This window comes from Dermacentor variabilis, chromosome 4 (genome assembly GCF_050947875.1).
Source record: "Dermacentor variabilis isolate Ectoservices chromosome 4, ASM5094787v1, whole genome shotgun sequence".
Taxonomy (NCBI): domain Eukaryota; kingdom Metazoa; phylum Arthropoda; class Arachnida; order Ixodida; family Ixodidae; genus Dermacentor; species Dermacentor variabilis.
In genome coordinates this window covers 141847722-141869097 of record NC_134571.1, presented here as the reverse complement: position 1 = coordinate 141869097, position 21376 = coordinate 141847722, and the positions used below count along the sequence as shown (strand labels likewise).

The 21376-nt window shown below is 43.2% G+C and overlaps 1 protein-coding gene across 1 annotated transcript in view; it reads right to left on the bottom strand.

The window, feature by feature from the left end:
- Nucleotides 1-12226: 12226 nt before the first annotated feature.
- LOC142577990 (uncharacterized) overlaps nucleotides 12227-21376 on the bottom strand; it is a 57222-nt gene continuing 48072 nt past the window's right edge. Inside the window, exon 5 of the mRNA XM_075687415.1 lies at nucleotides 12227-12386. Within this exon, the coding sequence (XP_075543530.1) occupies nucleotides 12241-12386 (146 nt within the window). The 3' untranslated portion in view covers nucleotides 12227-12240. The remainder of the gene's footprint in view (nucleotides 12387-21376) is intronic.

Genomic DNA, 21376 nt, shown 5'->3' with positions numbered 1-21376 from the left:
CATGATAAGCAAGAAAAGGCACACGTCGGCTGCAGTAGCCGTATTGCAGCCGTCTCACAGTAGTGTGTCATGTGGTCATTGCACACTATGATCCAGTGATTCCAGTCAGAGGACCATGGATACGGGCCGAGAAGGTCGATGCCGACTTGCTCGAATGGAGTCCTTGGGAGTGGCACAGGGTGTAGTTTCCCAGGAGGAGTACTTGTGGGACGTTTGCGACGTTGACATTCATTGCAGCTAGACACGTACTGCCGCGTCGTCTGACACATATTAGGCCAGTAAAATCTTTCTTAGAGACGGCAAAGCGTTCTAGCTGCTCCCAAATGACCGGAGGTTGGTTCGTCATGCATAGCCCACAAGATGGAAGTGTGCAGATGGTTCGGGACCACCAGGAGATATCGTGAGCCTGTGGTAAAATAGTTCTTGTATAGAAGCCCATTATGTGTGCAAAAACGATTGGCTCTTGATTTATGTTTGGCAGCAAGCATGTTGTTTTAAAGTGTCATCGGTTTGCTGCTCACTCTTAAAGGTATTGAGATTAGGAAATGTTGGCTACAAGGATACGATGTAGTGGTCAAAGTTGTCCGCGCCACACTCCGTCGTGGGAAGCGTTAGCCGCGACAAGCAGTCGGCGTGTCGTCGACCGCTTTTATAGGCAACAGTGAAGTCGTACTCCTGCAGACGGAGTGTCCAATGTGCAAGCCTGCCAGATGTATCACGCAGATTGACGAGCCAGCACAAAGAGTGACGGTCTGTGACGATGTTGAAAGGGCGTCCGTACAGGTATGACTGAAAGCGCTGTACGGCGAAAATTGCGCTCGGGCTTGCTTAGAGAGCGACTCGCGTACGCTACGACGTGTTCTTCTGTGTCTAAGCGTTCAATAAGAAGAGCGACGACACCAATACCGCTAGCATCCGTGTGAAGTTCTGTGGGAGCCAAGGGGTAGAAGTGTTTGAGAATTGAATGGGACGTCAAACGTAACTTCAGTTCACGGAAAGCACACTCACATTCTGGGGTCCAGTCAAAATGAATGCCTTTCTGAAGCAGACGCGTCAACGGATGCGTGATGTGAACAAATCCGGGACTAAACCAACGGAAGTTTGAGGAAAGGCCCAAGAAGCTTTGTAGCTCTTTTACTGAGCTAGGTTGCTGAAAGGCTTCGACTGCAGCCGTTTTCGCTGGATCAGGTCTTATGCCCTCTTTGTTCACTAGGTGGCCTAGAACTAGTGTTTGGCGGTCTCTAAAGCGGCATTTCTTGGAGTTTAGTACCAAGTATGCTTTGCCTAGGAACCCTAGTACAATACTGAGGCGAGCGTTGTGTTTGCACTCTTAAACAAATGTAACACTCTTTGGGGTGCATATTTGCCACACAACGATAATCGTCATCTGTCTTGCTTGCGTTTCCTCTCTTGAAAACTTGGTGCTTGCTACTTTTCTGTCGAGAATGCACTGTAATGTCGATGACGCGCATGCATGATTTAAGATCTCACAGCGTTGAAGCATAACTGGGAGAGGAAGTTGGCAGCTGTCACCCTTTGTGTTAAAGTTTTGTCTCTGAGCAGTCTCATTTTTGTCAAGCGTACTCAAAAAAGGTGTGGCCCGTGTCGTAAATGCAGAACTGGGCACTTTCCCGATGTTTAATATAGTTTGTAGGCTTCTTTCCGTGGCGAAAACGTCGTGCTTGACCCTAATTTCGTCAGTTGTTGCTTAGAGTTGTGGAGCTAAACTCACAAAAGCTTTTAACTCCTAAGTGTTCTTTATAATTGGTCGGCCGCTTTTGCTAATAATATATATAGCATCGAGATTGGCTAAATTGTTTCTGACGAACGATTCTTCTGTAAGAGGTTTCTGTGAATATGGCCCAGCTCTTCTAGCAGCTGCTGGGGCTTGAAAGTGCGGATCTCGAAGACCTTTCTAAAAATAATACCAGCCTAGGAAGATGTAAAAAAGGCGCAACTGCAACGTGTGCTGCTTAAAGAGCAAGGCCGAACATAAAAGCTAGCGGTTTAGGCCTGAAGGTTAAAGCACTGACTGCGGCAGCAGTGTTTAGTGTTTCACTTGAGCTTTTCGGATGGCGTTCTAACTAATGCGTACGTGGCATACGCGGATGTGCCGAAATTCATCGCAGAGGCAGAGGCGAGAGGCGCCTCTCAGATCGCAGAGGCGCCACTACGCTGCGCCAGAAAAATTGCACTACCTGCAGGTTTGAGCACTGTTACTGACTTGCACATTTAATTTTTCAATAGTCTTAGAAGATTCCGGATAAAAAGGCATGAGCTGTGAATGTTATGTTTCACGACATTTGTTTGTGGGCTGAAATTTTTAAAATTATTAGGAACAATTTGGTCAGGAACGTAAGACCTGGTATGAGCAACTTTGGTGATTGAATAGTGTAGCAATATGACCCGCATATACGGCATGCATAAGCATATAGCTTACGTATACCTACACATATGCGAAGCCCGATGAACATTTGAATGAAATGAGTTACTGATGAAATGATGCTGGGTTGATGAGTACATGAAAGCTCTGGGACGCGGCGCCTCTGGTTGCCAAGTCCTCTTCCCATCTGACAACGGTACTGATGAAATTATGAGTTCGGCATTTCGATCATGCGTATTTCCCACAGGCTGTGTAACAGTGGATTTCCACATACCCACAAGAGGGGATTGACCAAGGAGCGCGCCTGCATGCTGATAATTATGGCGATGATTTCAATACAAGGGCACATATTCAATAAAGTTTATTTAAAAAATAAATAAATCAGAAACAATCACGAAATGTCACTCGCTGGCTGTGTCTTTCATATAGGAGTTGTAAGCTGTGTGATACAATGCGATGCGAATCCGCGCTGTGTTATAGTTCATTCACCACCAGTTCGATAATCACTTGAAAAAAAAAAATAAAAAAATAACTAGGCTGCTGTAAAAAGGCGTGGAAGCTAAGCGCCCCCCCCCCCCCCCCCCGAAGAGAAATACATTGTCGCTAATTAGCTCTCTCTCTCTCTCTCTCTCTGATACGTATACATAATAAATTGAGTCACTTTAGCATACGTCAATGAGGTCGAAAGCAAAATGCTGTGCGCTCAAGAGACATCCATTACATTACTTGACATTCTCATTCGAATGCGTTGTTACTTCCTATTGCTTTTCTCCCAATAAAGATTAGTCGGTTCGAGTGCCTTAATGAAAGCTACATTAATGAAGTGTGTCTTAATCAAATTCGCCCTAAGTAACACCAAAATTCGTGGGTTTGACTACCGCCAAAGGTCATGGGTTCGATCGAGTGCCTTAATTGACTGTACAATAATTAACTGCGTATTTTTTGGCATGACTAGCGGCATGGATGTGGAAGAAGACGACGACGAACGCGCGAGCAGTTGCACGACGGTCCGAATTTCAGCACCTCGAAACGCGACCTTGAAACATAGAGGTCAAAGGTTTTCGAGTTGAAAATTATCCGCATTTGTACGATGCATTCGTAAGCTACACGTGGGCAAAAAGAACGCTGTTAGTCATTCGTATCTGGGTGCCTCGGCAGCTTCCGGATATTTCATCTTTGCTACAATAATGGTGAGGGCGACTCCCCGAAAAGTTTATCTCAGCGGTGGATATCCTGCTTCAAAAGACTGTTACAAAATAAAGAAATATGACCCAACACGAAATCACGCGGCCGCTGTTCGCGTTGTCGGCATCTCTACGGCCACTTCTACACTGCATCCGCAAGGTGAATGAACCGGGCATTCATGGCTCCTTTCTTGTATCGAAATTAAGTTGGGCATCACGTTACTGCGGGCTGTTTTACGCACAATACAGGCGACGCATCCTAATTCGTTTAACCCGGCAGAACTTGGCGAGCGTGGCGTAAGCAAGATATATTTTAAATCGAGGGAGCGCAACTATATTTATGATGTCTCTTTCTTTACTTTTATCCTTTCAAACAAAGTTTATTTTTCGGCGAGGTGTCTGAGCTGTGCACCTGATGACCGAGCTAAATTGCTCATTATTTGCTTATTCTTATAGTCGATATTGTGGACGTTGTGATGCGTAGAAAATAAGGCGCTTTGTTGTATGTCTGACAGTAGCTTACGTAATTTTATTTCGATGCTGTATCTTCTGATACCTGTGCATGTGCTATACTAGTACATTCAACTTATTAGTGTCCTTTTTTATTTATTCCGAAAAAGCTTTTTTTTTTAATCATGCAGTGCTAAATATCGCTGCAGGATGCACTGCATATGCCGCTAAATTACAATGAAACATTTGCGAACAAAAAAAAACCATGATTCGATTATGACCGTGAGAATTTGCGCTTAGAAGTAAGTATGGATGACAATGAAAAGAGAAACGCGGAAACAAAGGGGTGGACGCGTCGAGGTACCGCACCGTGTGCGGCAGTGTTGCGATGACATCACCTAAGATGACCGTCTCTTTGTATGTGGCTGCTTAGCAGCGCAAGATTAAACTTCATGAATATTGACGAAAAACACATTGATTTTTGTTTCCCACGGGCCACCAATTTCTTCCACCTCCCGACAAAACCTGCGCGTTCGCCATGCGGACGAGTCGATAACACCCTGCAGCATATTGCCACTGGGCAGGATAAAGCTCTGTGCTGAACCGGTTCGCGAACCGGTTCAGTGGCGAGAACCGGCTCGCGAATTGTTATTCATTTATACTCCTCCGAACCCTAACTGAACCGGAGCAGTAATCGGAGCGTGCTGAAACCGAACACGAATCGAACTGGCATTTTTCTATTTTTTTAATTTCGACAACCTCATTGTGATAGCATATACACGGAAGCTTCCGTCGCTGCTGTCTCATAGTCCCGCTTGACGTCATTTCGGTGGCACGAGCACGGAGGTTTACAGTAAGGGACGCCCCCCAGTGCAAGGTGTCTCCTGCGAAAAACGAAGAATCAAAAGTGGACTCAATCGAACTCTGTTGCAGGTTTAGACTAGCTCACGTCATTTTACGTTGTGATTGTCGATTGTAATGCCTCAACTCAGTATTTTCGTAAGGTGCTACATGAATCACAAAGGGCACGACGCGGTATTACGCAGGCTCTGCATCGGCACATGTTGCCCCCTCACTATCGACTTGTGAGTAATAGTGATGATGCCCCCTCACTACAATCACTTCCTAAATTTAGAGACGCGAGTAACATGACAAAAAATTTTAACACTTCCGGCGATTTTTCTTTTGCGTTTACCATTCATTTCTCGTTACGTAATGGTGAATACGGCTAATAATTGTAGAGGGCCCACATTGCGCCATGTAGGGCACGAAGGACGACGTACACAGATATTTAACGTACACTGAGGCGTACTGATATTTAAGATGACGTTGTGTATTTGCTATTTCGTAAATATAACATGTGGCGGAGGTGCTTGCGACAGTATTATTTCGCGTATAATACAAAATAATTATGACGTTTTAGAAGTGCTGCGAGGCTCTTTAAGACGTGCTTACGGATTTAACGTAATAGGGTCTAAGAAACAGTGCAGGGTGTGAGCTATTAGTCTCGACAAAATCGAGGAGCGGTGTCGCTGTGGATGAACTTTCGAAGTGCTCGTCATGGCATACGGCAAATGACCTTTCAGCCGAGTCACATTTCGGCGTGCGCCCTAGACCATAACGTAGAAAGCCCACTCAATCACTACAGCTTGTACGCATATGTGTGCACCTGCGCATATAGAAATTACATTTTTTTTAATAACTTCAACTCGCTACACAGCTCTGTCGTGACATGTTGATATATGCAGCAACACTAATTTTAAATGTTACATGGCTTTTCGTGCCACAGATGAAGTCGTCTGGTTCTATCAGCGAAACACCCACAAACAACCGAGACGTACTTTCTGGTTTAGAATGTCACTACCTCAGCCAAGTGCACTCAAGCATGAATACTAAGAAACAGCACGTAGTACAGCCTCGAGTTAAACACAAGGTGCTCATAGTCCACGTTTGCACAAATAATACGGGCTTCATTTTTTGAAAGCCACACATTTAGCACATTCACACGCTGGTACGTTTTGTGCAGTCAAGTTACAATATAGTTAGGCGTAACTTTCTCTGTTTAGTGTTCTGTATTTCGCATTGCCAGACTTCAGTGTTTACAGCAGCACAAGCGAATACCAGCGAGAGGAAGGGCATTGTAACACGCATTTATTAGTCTGCTATACAACATGTTCACTTCAATTGTGTAATTCAAGGCAACATGCTAGCATTTCCGATGGGAAGACCCAAGGCAATGAGAATTCGAGGCTGCGGTAGCTAATTTTGGGGTCTTGTTACCTGGACAGTAATGACGTATGTGAAGCATGCAGTTCACAACTACCATTCACAAAGAAATATTTGTGCTTCTGACCTTGGATGGAGCGCAAGAAGAATTACTCCAATAGAGTGTTAAACTGAGCAAGTTGATTGATCTTCATGGTAAAAGCAACGCAAGAGAAAAAAATGTTTTCCCGCAGTGGGCTTCCCGAAAAGCAGTGCGCTTGTACTTAGGCTTGCCGAAATTTGAGCAAACACTGTATTGTACCTTGAAGAGAGAATTCGTACCGATGTCTCCTATCAATCGTACAATGTTTCTTAAGACTTTATGCATTTCTGAGTCATTAGGAAATATTTTTCATGCCGCAGTTTTATCTTATTTTATTTTTCGCTTTATTGGCCAGGATTTTCTACGCCGTAGCTTATGTTTCTGTAGTCTTCACCACACCTACTTAATGTCAGAATGCCAATATACTTCCGACTAATGATTATTTCCGTTCCATAGAAAGAATATTGGACAATAGTTTTCTGAACAATTTCGAACTGCTCTCAAACGGCACCATAAATCGACTACTCCAAGATCATTCAACGAAGTGTGAAGAAAACTGAGGCGTTAGGATTTCTGTCTCGAACTCGATTGGTCTTATTACTTACGATTGCCAGATTTTACACTTACTTTTTGGCAGTCCTGTTAGCAGTAATTCTCGCCCTGTGGAAATTGCGGGCTTCTAATACAAGGACTGCCATTGTTACAGATACTCTATCTGTGTGTTTGTCTCTTCCGCGTGAACGCTCCTCTATTCTGACTCTTCCTTTCTCTATATTTCCTGCTTATGTGCAATGCATTCGGTCAATTTGGCAGCCTGGTCACACGGATTTATTTCTGAATGAAATTTGGGACTCACTAGCCAAGGCGTAACTTCACTGTCCTGTTCTTCCAGTGGTAACATTACCTGCCTATTTTGCTGCGGTTACATTTCGCACGCGTACTGTGAAGCGAGCGTTGTCAAACCTCAGGTTAACTGCTGCTCCTGAGTATCGACAGCTTCTATATTTCTGGCGTAGTGGATCATTCAATGTACGCAGACGAAGTAGCTTTCACCATATTACGCTGTCAGGTTCCCCCCTCTGAACTTCTGCCTGTTCAGATCCCAATTTAGCGTGTTCTGTAATGAGGAGGAAACAATCGATCACTCGTTTTTGTCGTTGCCGCTGCTCTACTATACTGAAGAAAAGAATGTTCGAAATTCTCGTTTGCAAAATTGGTCTGGGTCTGACAATTCCCGTTGTTCTTCTATTTAGAGCTTCGACTCACGGGTACAGTCGCAATAATGTTTGCGCCTCATCCAGGAATTATTATTGATTCCAACCGATTGGCCAGTTACATATGCTTCTTTTATCCTTTTTTTTATACCAAAACGGCTATTTCGAAATATTACTTTAATGTATTCGTAGAAACACCTGGTATAAGCAGCATGTGGCTGTAGCCACGAACACCATTACTAAGCATCACTATATCGCTGAGTGAGTGTTATATTTATTTTATTCCGAAGCTACAAAATGCGGTAACCCAAGTTGAAAAAAGAAAACGAGTATTTAAGCGTGTTTTATGCACATCAGTGCTTTTTGCATATATACCGCTGTCTTCCTGGGCGACCAATCTCGATCATGCCTTGCGAGTTGTATGCTGACGACGAGAATTTTCACTCTTCTTACATATGGACAGCCCAGATGATCTCCGTCATAAACTGTGCTCGAGCCACTAGCGCATCGCAATCGCTTGCTGGTCTTCAGCGAAAATTGTTTTAAATACAGCAGCAGCGTAGCATGAAAAAATTGAAAGCTAGACGATTAATGCATAATGTTACCTCGAAATGTTCTAGGCATGCAGTTGCCTGTGCAGCTGCGGTAAGTTTTGTTTCGAGCGCATTTCTCGTAAAGCAGTGAACGTGCGTGTGACGTCGTACCCACTTCTCACTCAAACGACGACAAAAAAAAAAAAAAAAAAAAGTTGGGGAGCGAAGCAGCACACGATGAAAGCTTAGCGAAAACACGATGGACCATGCACTCGGATTATTTCCTCATGTGACGCCCGCTTCGTTTCACTCCAAATTAGCAACGCTTTAAACAATAAATGAATCCTGAGTTTTGCATGCGGAACCACGATTTAGTTCTGAGGAACGCCGTAGTGAGGGACTCCGAATTAATTTTGACCACCACGGGATCTGATAAACGAAGAAGAAAACACACATTGCTTTGTCCGCATCGGCTCCCGTTTCTTCGGAAGTTTCTGACCAGATTTATTTTTGCTTGTGGCTGCCTAATTTCATCACCGACGGATCCGTGAAGTTGTAAGGTACACCTGGATACCAGACTGTTGCCAGTAAGTGGACATTTTCAAATTTTACGGCTCTTTTTTACTTCGACCGCACCGCCGGTGGACCACAAGAGTTTGTGGCGGGAAATCGCTCCCGGCCTTTGGGCCACTCGGCGAGACCTCTTCCTATGGAGTACACTGTGCGAAGGGGGAAAATTCCCCCGACGATTTTCCAGAGAATTCCGGCTGGCTATTAGCGAGCCGAAGACACCATTTGGCGAAATCGTTAGAAGACCGGCCCAGCAATGGAGCTAGGCCTAGCGCGATGCCCGGGCAGAACGATCGTGGCAGGACCGGAACTGATGTCAAGAGCCGCATTATTCGTCGTGGAAGAACGCTGCCGCGGAGGACATCAAAATTGTGATCAGAGTGAGGGGTGGCCTGAATATATCTAGGATAGGCCCCACTGGTGGTGGCGGATGCAATCAACACCGCTGCTTGCATCGAGGATTCCAAGCGTGAGGGGGACACGATCTGTCCTAACTATCAACAGAATATCGTCGTGGTCAGCACCCCCGAGGAGGAGAACGCAACCAAATATGTCAGGATCAAGAATATTTTGGTGGCGGGTTGTCTGTACGAGGTAGCGGCATACCGCACGGCTGCACATGCTACATGCAAAGGTGTAATACGAGACGTCGCCCGTTGTGACGGGCCAGAGGTGTTGCAGCGCAAGATTGTTAATGCAAGAAACCTCCTGGCGCTGGTAGCCAAGAAGATCAAGGACACTGGCACCGTCAAAATTGCTTTTGACGGATGCCGGGTACCCAACTACGTCAGGTATGACAATGCATTGGTCAGATTTACTTTATATCGTAAGCAGATAGACATCTGCTCCGTTTGCGGAAGGCTCGACCATCTTGCTGACGTCTGTTCGACGCCCAGCGAAGCCGTATGCAGAGGATGTGGAGCCTGGAACCCAGACGAGCAGCATCAGTGCATGCCTAAATGCAACTTGTGCGGCTCTCTTGAGCTTTCGCCATGTTAAATAATTTTGAACTAGCCCAGCCTAGAATTCTCATTGCCTTGGGTCTTCCCATCGGAAATGCTGGCATGTTGCCTTGAATTACACAATTGAAGTGAACATGTTGCATAGCAGACTAATAATTGCGTGTTAAAATGCCCTTCCTCTCGCTGGTATTCACTTGTGCTGCTGTAAACACTGAAGTCTGGCAATGCGAAATACAGAACACTAAACAGAGAAAGTTACGCCTAACTATATTGTAACTTGACTGCACAAAACGTACCAGCGTGGGAATGTGCTAAATGTGTGGCTTTGAAAAAATGAAGCCCGTATTATGTGTGTGAACGTAGACTATGAGCACCTTGTGTTTAACTCGAGGCTGTACTGCGTGCTGTTTCTTAGTATTCATGCTTGAGTGCACTTGGCTGAGGTAGTGACATTCTAAACCACAAAGTACGTCTCGGTTGTTTATGGGTGTTTCGCTGATCGAACCAGACGACTTCATTTGTGGCATGAAAGACCGTAGAACATTTAAAATTAGTGTTGCTGCATATATCAAGATGTGACGACAGAGCTGTGTAGCGAGTTGAAGTTATTAAAAAAATGTAATTTCGATATGCGCAGGTGCACACATATGCGTACAAGCTGTAGTGATTGAGTGGGCTTTCTACGTTAAGGTCTAGGGCGCACGCCAAAATGTGACTCGGCTGAAAGGTCATTTGCCGTATGCCCTGACGAGCACTTCGAAAGTTCATCCACAGCGACACTGCTCCTCGATTTTGTCGAGACTAATAGCTCACACCCTGCAGTGTTTCTTAGACCCTATTACGTTAAATCCGTAAGCACGTCTTAAAGAGCCTCGCAGGACTTCTAAAACGTCATAATTATTTTGTATTATACGCGAAATAATACTGTCGCAGGCACCTCCGCCACATGTTATATTTACGAAATGGCAAATACACAACGTCATCTTAAATATCAGTCCGCCTCAGTGTACGTTAAATATCTGTGTAAGTCGTCCTTCGTGCCCTACATGGCGCAATATGGGCCCTCTACAATTATTAGCCGTATTCACAATTACGTAACGAGAAATGAATGGTAAACGCAAAAGAAGAATCGCCGGCAGTGTTAAAATTTTTTGTCATGTTACTCGCGTCACTAAATTTAGGAAGTGATTGTAGTGAGGGGGTATCATCACTATTACTCACAAGTCGGTAGTGAGGGGGCAACATGTGCCGATGCAGAGCCTGCGTAATACCGCGTCATGCCCTTTGTGATTCATGTAGCACCTTACGAAAATACTGAGTTGAGGCATTACAATCGACAATCACAACGTAAAATGACGTGAGCTAGTCTCAAACGTACAACAGAGTTCGATCGAGTCCACTTTTGATTCGTTGTTTTTCGCAGGAGACACCTTGCACTGGCGTCCCTTACTGTAAACCTCCGCGCTCGTGCCACCGAGGTGACGTCAAGCGGGACTACGTGACAGCAGCGACAGAAGCTTCCGTGTATATGCTATCCCAATGAGGTTGTCGAAATGAAAAAAAAAATGCCGGTTCGATTCGTGTTCGGTTTCAGCACGCTCCGATTACTGCTCCGGTTCAGTGAGGGTTCGGAAGAGTATAAATGAATAACAATTCGCGAGCCGGTTCTCGCCACTGAACCGGTTCGCGAACCGGTTCAGCACAGAGCTTTATCCTGCCCAGTGGCAATGTGCTGCAGGGTGTTATCGACTCGTCCGCATGGCGAACGCGCAGGTTTTGACGGGAGGTGGAAGAAATTGGTGGCCCGTGGGAAACAAAAATCAATGTGTTTTTCGTCAATATTCATGAAGTTTAATCTTGGGCTGCTAAGCAGCCATATACAAAGAGACGGTCATCTTAGGTGATGTCATCGCAACACTGCCGTACGCGGTCCGGTGCCTCGACGCGTCCGCCTCTTTTTTCCCACGCTTCTCTTTTTATTGTCATCCATATTGACTTCTAAACGCAAATTGTCACGGTCATAATCGAATCGTGGTTATTTATTATTGTTCGCAAATGTTACATTCCCATTTAGCGGTATATGCAGTGCATCCTGCAGCGCGGTTTACTATTGCATGATTTAAGAAAACTTTTTGGGGAATAAATAAAAAATAAAGGACACTATTAGGTTGAATATACTAGTATAGCACATGCACAGGTATCAGAAAACACAGCATCGAAATAAAATGACGTAAGCTACTGTCAGACATACAACAAAACGCTTTATTTTCTTCGCATCACAACGTCCACAAATCGACTATAAAAATAAGCAAATGATTCGCCTTTCGGGCGAAAGTGCATGTTTTTTCCCCCCATCCAGCTACTGGCCCATACGAAGTGTAACTGAAGACCGATTTCCGAAAGTTCGCGTCATTGCTTTCAAAATGATTTTCTTTGAGATCACCGTGAATGAATACTTCTGCGGCAATAGTAGTTGTAGCTGCAATATCTTCAGGGCTTGGAACTTCAGGCTTTATTTGTCTTCCCGGCTACGGCCACCATGTAGTGCATATTGTTATTACTGTTATGATTATTGATTATTAATTATTATTATATTGTTGAGCATGACAAGATGAAGAGCAAAGATGTATTTTTTATTAATTGTTGTAAATGCAGCTTGCGTTATACACGTTGTACTGCTTTCGCTTGTCACACAAGTAGTCATACTCCATCTTACAATTAGTGTAATTTTTGCCAGCTTCGATATGGGATTTCCACACGTACAACTCACATTTTGTTGTTCCTAAAACAAAGAAATAGAAGACAAGATACATGGTTGCAAATAATGGTTGTACTATATTCTTAAGGGATAGTGAAACTTATGAAAACCAAACTATTTCAAGCTTTTTCGCTGACCTTTCTTCTTAGCAAATAAAAAGTTAGAACGTAATTGCTTCATAGGTTCTGAATTATATTTGTGGTAAAGGAACCTAATTTATAAATTTCCATGCCTTCTTTGTACATATTAGTAAAAAATAGTTCCTACTGTTTTATGTCATGCTACAATTACTCTACCCACATAAAGGTGTAAGTAAAACTAGGTGTTTAATTTCAGATATTTTTTAGTCTTAAATTATTGCTTCGTTTAAAGGCTAGGTTCAGCCTTAAATCAGGCGAAAGCTTTCGTAAGCATCAACACGTAATTAAAGCGTAAATGCTTACGAAAATAACTCCCACTACGGAAAGTCCACTTACTTCAACAAGAAATTTGCAGTGTTAAGATATGAGAACCTTGATGCTTATTTCAGAAAATTTTGTTCGAGCTCATCAGTTTAGTGTTCAAGGTTCTTTAGCAACAAGAGCATCGGGGTGCAACATAAGTCCATGCGTGAACTTAGCCTTGCTATTATTTGTTTCCTACTCCAATTAGCTATATAACGTGTCTTTGACTGTCCTTCACTGCTCTTCGAACAGATGACGGAGCTGTTATATTAGAGCTAATCACTTTGTCTTTTTAGGTGATGCCTTCGTGTTGTTTTCGCGTTAGTTCCGCAAGACACAAAGGAAAGACACGGCAAAATAAAGTAGAAACTTGTGAAACAGGCACAAAGCTGAGCTTTGTTAATTCTATGAAAGCACTATTGATTAATAAAAGAGAGGCGAGCAGCTCTTTTTCGGAGGATTGCCACTGAGAACACTGCATTGCCACTGAGAACACTCTAATTACGGTCGGAAATGCAATGAAATATGTGTCAGATATGGCTGTAACGTTCCTTCATCACTGGAACTTCATTCACCCCGTGTAAGATTATTTTAACGAGAAATAATGGTGCAGAGCTCCTACGTGATCTAAGTTTCAAATTTCCAACAGCGGTGCATGAAACAGAACAGTTTAATTTTAGCGTAACATATAATTCAGTGATAACGTAGAAACGCTGCAATAACAATCAAAACCGCCCATGCGACGCTAACGCGCAATCAGCAAGAACTTGTCTTCGTCATCGTAAACTGTCGGAACATAAACAATAAAACGAATCTGTTTTAATGCGAATAGTATTCTTTGCCTACGTCAGCCGTTTAGAATCCATCCATCCATCCATCCATCCATCCATCCATCCATCCATCCATCCATCCATCCATCCATCCATCCATCCATCATTCCTTCCTTCCTTCCTTCCTTCCTTCCTTCCTTCCTTCCTTCCTTCCTTCCTTCCTTCCTTCCTTCCTTCCTCTCTCCCTCCCTCCCTTCCTTTCTCCCTCCCTCCATCGTGATGCCGCCGTGGTCGTTCAATTGTCGTCATTCTAGCTTCGTGATCTGACTTTACCTATACTGTCGTCGTCACGCATTCTACTTCGACCAAGTGGTCCAGGTAGTCTTGTAGCTTGGGTAACTAGGTATGTATTGGTGGTCCTGATGGCGTCGTGGTCGTTGCATTCCAGCTCTGTTATCCGACTCGTCGTGACGTCGTCATCAGGCCACAGTCGTCACACAGTCGTCACGCTGTCATTTTGTTGTCATAACTTCAGTAATATCATCGCATTTTCGTCATGTCATCGTTGTCATACAGCCTTCGACGTTCCATCGGTGTTGTATTTTCTTCGTTATTATATTGTAATTATACTGTCCTCATTCACTCATGATTATGCCGTCCTTGTCATGCCGTCATCGTCAGACAGTCGCTATCAGGCCTCCATTGTCCTGCCATCGTCGTCATGCTGTCGTGATCGTGCCATCGTCGTCACACTAGCTTCCTTATACGAGTCTCGTCATGCCATCGTCGTCACGTCATTGTCGTTGTAGAGTTTTCATGGTCATCGTCACACCATTATCATCACAGACTCGTCGTCATGCTATTATCCTTATGCCGTTGTCACGCCAGTGTCGTCTTTGCGTCGTCGTCATGCGCTCGTTGTCATACCGTCGTCGTAATGCGGTCGCGGTCCTTACATCGCCGTCATTGAAACTTCGTCATCGCCATCGCCATGCCATTGTCGTTATACAAGTTTCATTATTCAGTCATCGTCAGCCCATTGTCATCATACACTCATAGTCATTCCATTTTGCTTATGTCTCTGTCACGCCATCGACGTCATTGCGTCGTCGTCATACCACTGTCATTATACCATCGCCGTCACGCTATCGTCGTCACCATCTTCATCACTTCAGTAACGTTATCCCATCGTCGTCATATCACTAGGGGTGTGCGCATATTCGAAACTTCCGAATAGCGAATCGAAGCTTGTCCTATTCGATTCGGTCCTCGAAATCGAACAGTCACTATTCGTAAATGTGAATAATTTTCGAATAGTTTTCGAACATTTCAAAATGAATAACCAGCTGCGCCCAAATCAACATAAAATTGGAGCAAAAGTACAGCAAATTTTTAGCCTCATGGTTATAGCATAAACATAAAGCGTAACTTGCATAGTGGACCAGGCCACGTTGCTTATGTAGCCATACTTTGCAGGTTGAACACCGATTATTCGCACTCTCTAAAGAGTCATGTGCCTACGAAGAAACTACTTGTTTGCTCCTATAGTGCGTCATTTGCGCTTTAAAATAATAACGCTTTATAGCGTACCAGGACATGACAGAAACTTGCTAACTTTAAGGAATACTGGGATGTGAGCATCGTTTTATAATGATTGCGATAACGGTTATTCATTATTCGACAACTATTCGAAAAGTATTTGATATTCGATTGATTCGATTCACTTCTGGGCCTGCTCGATTCGTATTCGATTCGGCCTCAAAATCATTATTAGCACACGCCTGCATACCATCTTCGTCGATCTACCGACATCATTGCTCGTTCGTCATTCTATTGCGGACGTGTTGACGTCATTCAATCGTGATTATGCCACCGATGTCATGCTATCGTCGTCAGACAGACGCTGTATGGAGCCATTATGGAACCGTCGTCGTCATGCCGTTGTCGTCGTGCCATAATCGACATGTCAGTTTCTTCATGCGGCTGTCTTCATGCCATCGTCTTCATGCAGTCGTCGTCATCTCGTTGTCTTCAAGCCATCCTCATCACGCTGTTGTCGTTGCACTACCATCATAATTTAGGAATTGGCACCTCAATGTAGTCATACCGCCTTCGTTTTACCGCCTTTGTCGTTCCATCAGTATCATTCGTTCTTCATCATTCCGTCGTCACTGCTTCGGCGTCATACGATCGTGGTCATACCACCATGCTTACAGGTGAACGTGGCAAGCGAGTGCCATAGCAAAGTGGAACGATATCGGAGTACGTTGTATATAGCCGAAGAAGGAAAATCTCAAATTTACCACTACATGTGTTAACTAAACGTTACTTAGGGAATACCTACATTGCTCTTATGCTATTCGCATTACCGTAAGCAGTCATCGTGAGATGAGTTAGCCAGTAATTTTTTAGACCTCGTGCCTGCTAGAATGCCCATATAAATTTAGGCACCGAGTCATAGCTTGATGACAGCATATGCAGTGCGGAAGTTTTTCCATGCTATGTGAACGTCTATCGCAAAGATCGCGATGTGCGTGACGGGGGCGTTTTTCTTCTGGTTGATAACAGATTGAAAAGCGGGTCCGTATTCTTTGACAACCTTCAGTGCGAAGCTTTGGGGAGTAAGATTAAGCAGTCTGGTGCAGAACATGTTGCCGTGGGTTGTTTTATTGATCTCCTAACAGTAACAATGTGCTATGGTTTGAAGCTTTGTCCGAAGTACTGGCTATTCTAGATGCTGGGCACATTCTGCTGGGAGGTGACTTTAAGCTCCGAGATGTTGACCATATAAGTTAAAGTCCCATCTTGCGCTCGCGGTCTGGCCCGCATTTCGCACCTGAGGAACAAGTTAACAAAATGCATTACATCAGTTTGTTAATTGCCCCAAAGGGAACAGTGGGTCATGTGCTAACATCCTAGATCTTGTTTCTCGTAACCACCTCGCTTTTATTAAGTCGATTACAACGATGAAGGTTATTAGCGACCACGAAGTAGTTGTAGGTGGCATCGCTTATAAGGCTATAAAGTTTAAAAATTGTATCCGCTAAGAAGATACTTTTATGAAAAGGGAAACTACGACGCCATATCGCCCAAGCTTTGGCTGTTTTCGACGGAACCTAATTAAATTAAAGTATGGGGCATTACGGGTCAGAACTACGATTTCATTATGAAATCGTGTTACGTGTGGTGTACCCCAGGGGTCAGTTCTGGGACCGCTTTTATTTTCGCTCTTTATTAATGACCTCCCCAATGCAATACAGTGTTCTCAAATTTTGATGTATGCGGATGACACTGCACTTATCTTTACTGGCAACTCACTTGAATCAATAGAAAATCCTATTAACAATGAACTCCAACGTATCTCGACCTGGTTTCGTAATAATCATCTAACTTTAAACACTGAAAAAACTAAATATGTTATTTTTCGTTCAAAACAAAAGTGTATTGAATTAAGTGATTTTTCTATATGTGTTGACAACAATGTTATTGATAGCGTGTCTTCTTTTAAATATTTAGGGGTCATGTTCGACTGCCACTTGTCTTGGAAGGAACAGGTGCACAGTGTGTGTAAAAAGGTTGCGTACGGTTGTTTTACCTTGTCTAAGGCACGGCGGCACTTTCCACCTGCTATTCTTAGATCACTGTATTTTTCATTATGTCACAGTCATCTCAGTTATTGCAGTGAATCATGGGGAATCACATACAAAACGTATTTAACACCATTGCTAAGACTACAAAAACGTGCCTTGAAAACCATGGGATTACCTTCTTCGAATAGTTCTAACAATAACATTTTTGACGCAATGCAAATCATGTCATTCACAACCTTACGCGATTACAAAATAGCTCTTATGGTTAATAATATTATAAATACCAACTACCCCTTACCTCTTGGTGCATTCAGTATTCCCGTCCGCAACACCAGACAAGCCAGCAATGGCAATTTTAACCTTCCTATTTGCCATAATGCGTACGGAGAAAGACGAATAGAATTTACAGGAGCGAAAATTTGGAACTCGTTGCCAATTGAAGTAAAGCAAGCTAGGAATTTCAAACTGACATGCAAGAAACATTTTTTGGGAATGGAAGCAAGGCTACAAAGTTAGTTTTTCTTCAATGTGTTTGTGATTGCTGTCCTATATGTTATTTTGTATTGGACCGCTTACTAGCCTCATTGGCTATCGGTCCAAATATCTGTGTATACATTTTGTTTGTGTTACTCAATAAAGACTTCTTGATTCTTGATTCTTGATTCTTGAGGCACGCCGTTGTGGGGGACTCCGGATTAATTTCGACCACCTGTGGTTCTTTAACGTGCATCTAAATCTAACTACACGTGTGTTTTTTCATTTCGTCCCCATCGAAATGTGACCGCCGGGATTCGAACGCGCGACGTCGTGCTTAGCAGCGCCACACCAAAGCCACTAAGCAACCACGGCGGGTTTGACGGAACTTGATGGGTGTTTTTTAGCCAGGAACATTACCAGTCTTCACGATCATTTTAATGCTAAGCTCGCTAGTCTTGTCAGTTGTCAGGTCCCTTCCAAGGCATATTAGAGCGAGTGATCCGGGTGAAAGCGCATCGAAGCAAGCCCTAACCCTATCTACAATATTTAGCAAGTGTGCAACAATTTTTTTTCCTATCCTAATTGAAAAACTCGGATCGCTCACTGTCCAAATGAGTTAAAAGCAGCCAGGTACTATTAGAGAGTTGTTCAAGCACTTCACTGAAATGTATGTTAACTTAAAAAAAAAAGAACTTGACGATGTGAAACAGAGTGTCACGTATATGAATGAAACTTTTGAAAAACTTCGGATGACTAAACAAGAACTGGATGATTTAAAACTAGAGCATGTTGCTTTAAATGCAGAAAAGGAACGATTGGAACAGTCGCTGGTCAGCGCAAAGAAAGAACTTACTGAACTAAAGCAATACTCAAGGAAACATAATGGGGAGATAAAGGGAATCCCACAGAACCAGAACGAATCGCTCGTGGAAGTGGCTCAAAAATATGGAGACAAAGTTGGGGTCAGTATTGTATCTTCAGACATTGACGTCGTTCATCGTATGCCAACAAGAGAAAAAAAAAAGCAAGAGCAACGCATTGTGAAGTTCATATTGCGAACAAAGTGCGACACCTTGTTAATCGCCGCAAAGACATGGCGTATCATGGTCAACGAAATAGGATTTTCCGAAAGTGATGCAGTGTTCATCAACGAGCACCTTTGTACCTCAAACGAAGTCCTGCTAGGTATAGCCATTGTAAAAAAGGAGAACTGGAAATTCGTGCGGGTCGCTCAGTCTAAAATTCTCGCAAGGAAGGCAGAAAATTCAAGAACTATTCACATTGCAACGATAGAAGACCTTGCGAAAATTGTGTGACTGAATTGTGCGTGCAGCATCTGACGTTATGTTCATCATGTGTATTTCGCCCCACGAACAATCACACCAGCTTCATATACTGCATCGTAACATCAGAAGCTTGCACAGAAATCATGATTCATTATTGCCCTTAGTGGCGCGGCTTAAATGTCGCTAGAGTATCGTAGCTCTATATCGGTTAAAGGTAAGCGAATTTTTAAACATGACTGATTACAGATTTCTGTATCTCCTAAGAATCGCTGAATCTAGAGCTGGTGGCGTGGCACTGCACCTGTCATCGGAGCTAAAATATAAGAAATCGGATGTCACGGAGAGAACAACTGGTCACTACGAGATGCTGTTTGTTGAACTCGAACACAAGCGTATAGTTGCCGTGATATACAATATACAAAGCAGATAACCCAAATGACTTAGTGAACTATCGACCAATAACAATTTTATAAAGTATTATTACGCTCTTCGAAGTACTAATTGCAAAGCGCGTCGCAAGCTATGTTGGAAAATACCACATACTTTCGAACGAACAACGCAGTTTTCGAACTGGTTACTCCATTACAACTGCAGTAAGTTCCCTAACAGAAATTACAAACCAAACATGTTACAAGAACTATTTCGCACTCGGCGTATTCTTGGATATTAGAAAAGCGTTTGACTCGGTAGATCACAGTATACTATTGCAAAAATTAGAACATTATGGTTTTAGAGGACAAGCACTTGGCTTTTTTCCCAGCTATTTAGCAAATCGCAAGCAATACGCAGTAGTTCGAGAGAAGGAATCTTCACTAAAGACAGTAAAAACGGGCGTTCCACAAGGATCAGTACTGGGTCCAATACTCTTCTCTCTTTTCATTAACGATTACCATAGATCACTCAAATTTTCTCATTCTATCTTATACGCGGATGATACAGCTCTAATAATTCCACGACGGTCACTACAGGAAGCAGAAGAAATTGCTCAAAGTGAACTGTACTTTAACGTGGTTTGAAACCAACAAACTTGTTTTAAACTCCAAAAAGACTAAGTATCTAGTATTTGCTTCTGACCAAAGAGCTACTCCTGCTAAGTGCAACTTGTTCTTCCACGGCGCACAAATCCAAAATAATTAATAGTCATAGAGATCTAGGTATGAGCTTTGAGTCGTCAATACACTGGTCCCCACATATTGAACAAGTAAAGTAACCAAATTTCTTTTTGGTTGTTATACCTCATTTAAGGCACGCAAACATTTCCATCCTTAAACATTACGTCTCACTTATTTCAGAATTTGTCACTGCCATTTAGCATAGTGCATAGAATCTTGGGTTTTCACCTACGCCTCGTACATTGATCCTTTAATCAAGATTCAGAAGCGTGCTGTGAGAACAATTGCATCGGCCACGAAGGACGTACCCTCTGCACAGCTTTTTGCACAGTTAAATGTGATGCCACTTATTCAAGCTTGCGACTATAACACAGCTATACTAATGCACAGAATACTAAGCACGAACAAGTCAGATCTCTCATTAATATTTCTCACCCCTACAAGGGACACTAGACAAGCTGAGAATAATAAGTTCAACTTGCCCAAAACTCATAATGTATACGGTCAACGTTCCCTATCATTTATTGTTGCAAAAACCTGGAATAAAATGCCCAGCTTCAAAAGAAAACTTCCAAATGCTGTTCCATCATTAAGACATCACTTTAAATCATACATATAAGATAACCTTCTTTTGTTTTTTACTTTGGGTTGCAATTTATGCTGACTTTGCGATATGAATCCAAAACCAGGCACATAGGCTAAGGATCCAGAATGTGCGAACAAAGAATTTCTTTCTATTTCTTTCTTTCTCTTAATTCAGGGAAGCGTAGGGCTGATAAACCCAGGATAACTGGAAACCTAAGGGAGTTAATTAGCGAAAAGCGTTGCCTTTTCAAGCACTTCCGTCTATAAGGACTGCTGATGTTCATGAAGAACTTGAACTGAGCATCGGGCTAACAACAATTAGGAAAAGCTAAAGATAACCATCTTGTTTGCGTAGAGAGAAAACTTATTAGTAATCTGAAGGAGATACGGAAGTATGTCAAATCGTATATGAAGGACTCAGTTGCTAACCCGGACATTATCCATGGTCTAACAAACTTATCGGGAGACGCAGACAATTCAGCCTGCTCTATCAGATTTTCAATCGCTGCTACAATTTCGAGTTGAAATGCCGTCTGTGGCACCCCACGTTTTGCACCTATGGCTGACATTGCTGTCTCCACACGCGAAGCGCACATACATGGTGTGTGCACTCTTCGCGGATGTCTTAATCCAAACTCAGTTCCAGGGCTTGACACCATTTACAATCACGTATTCAAAAGATGTGCAAGAGCCTTGGCACGATTTCTCGCCAGCTTACGCGAAAATCCGTCGGCGTGACCGCAAGAAGGTA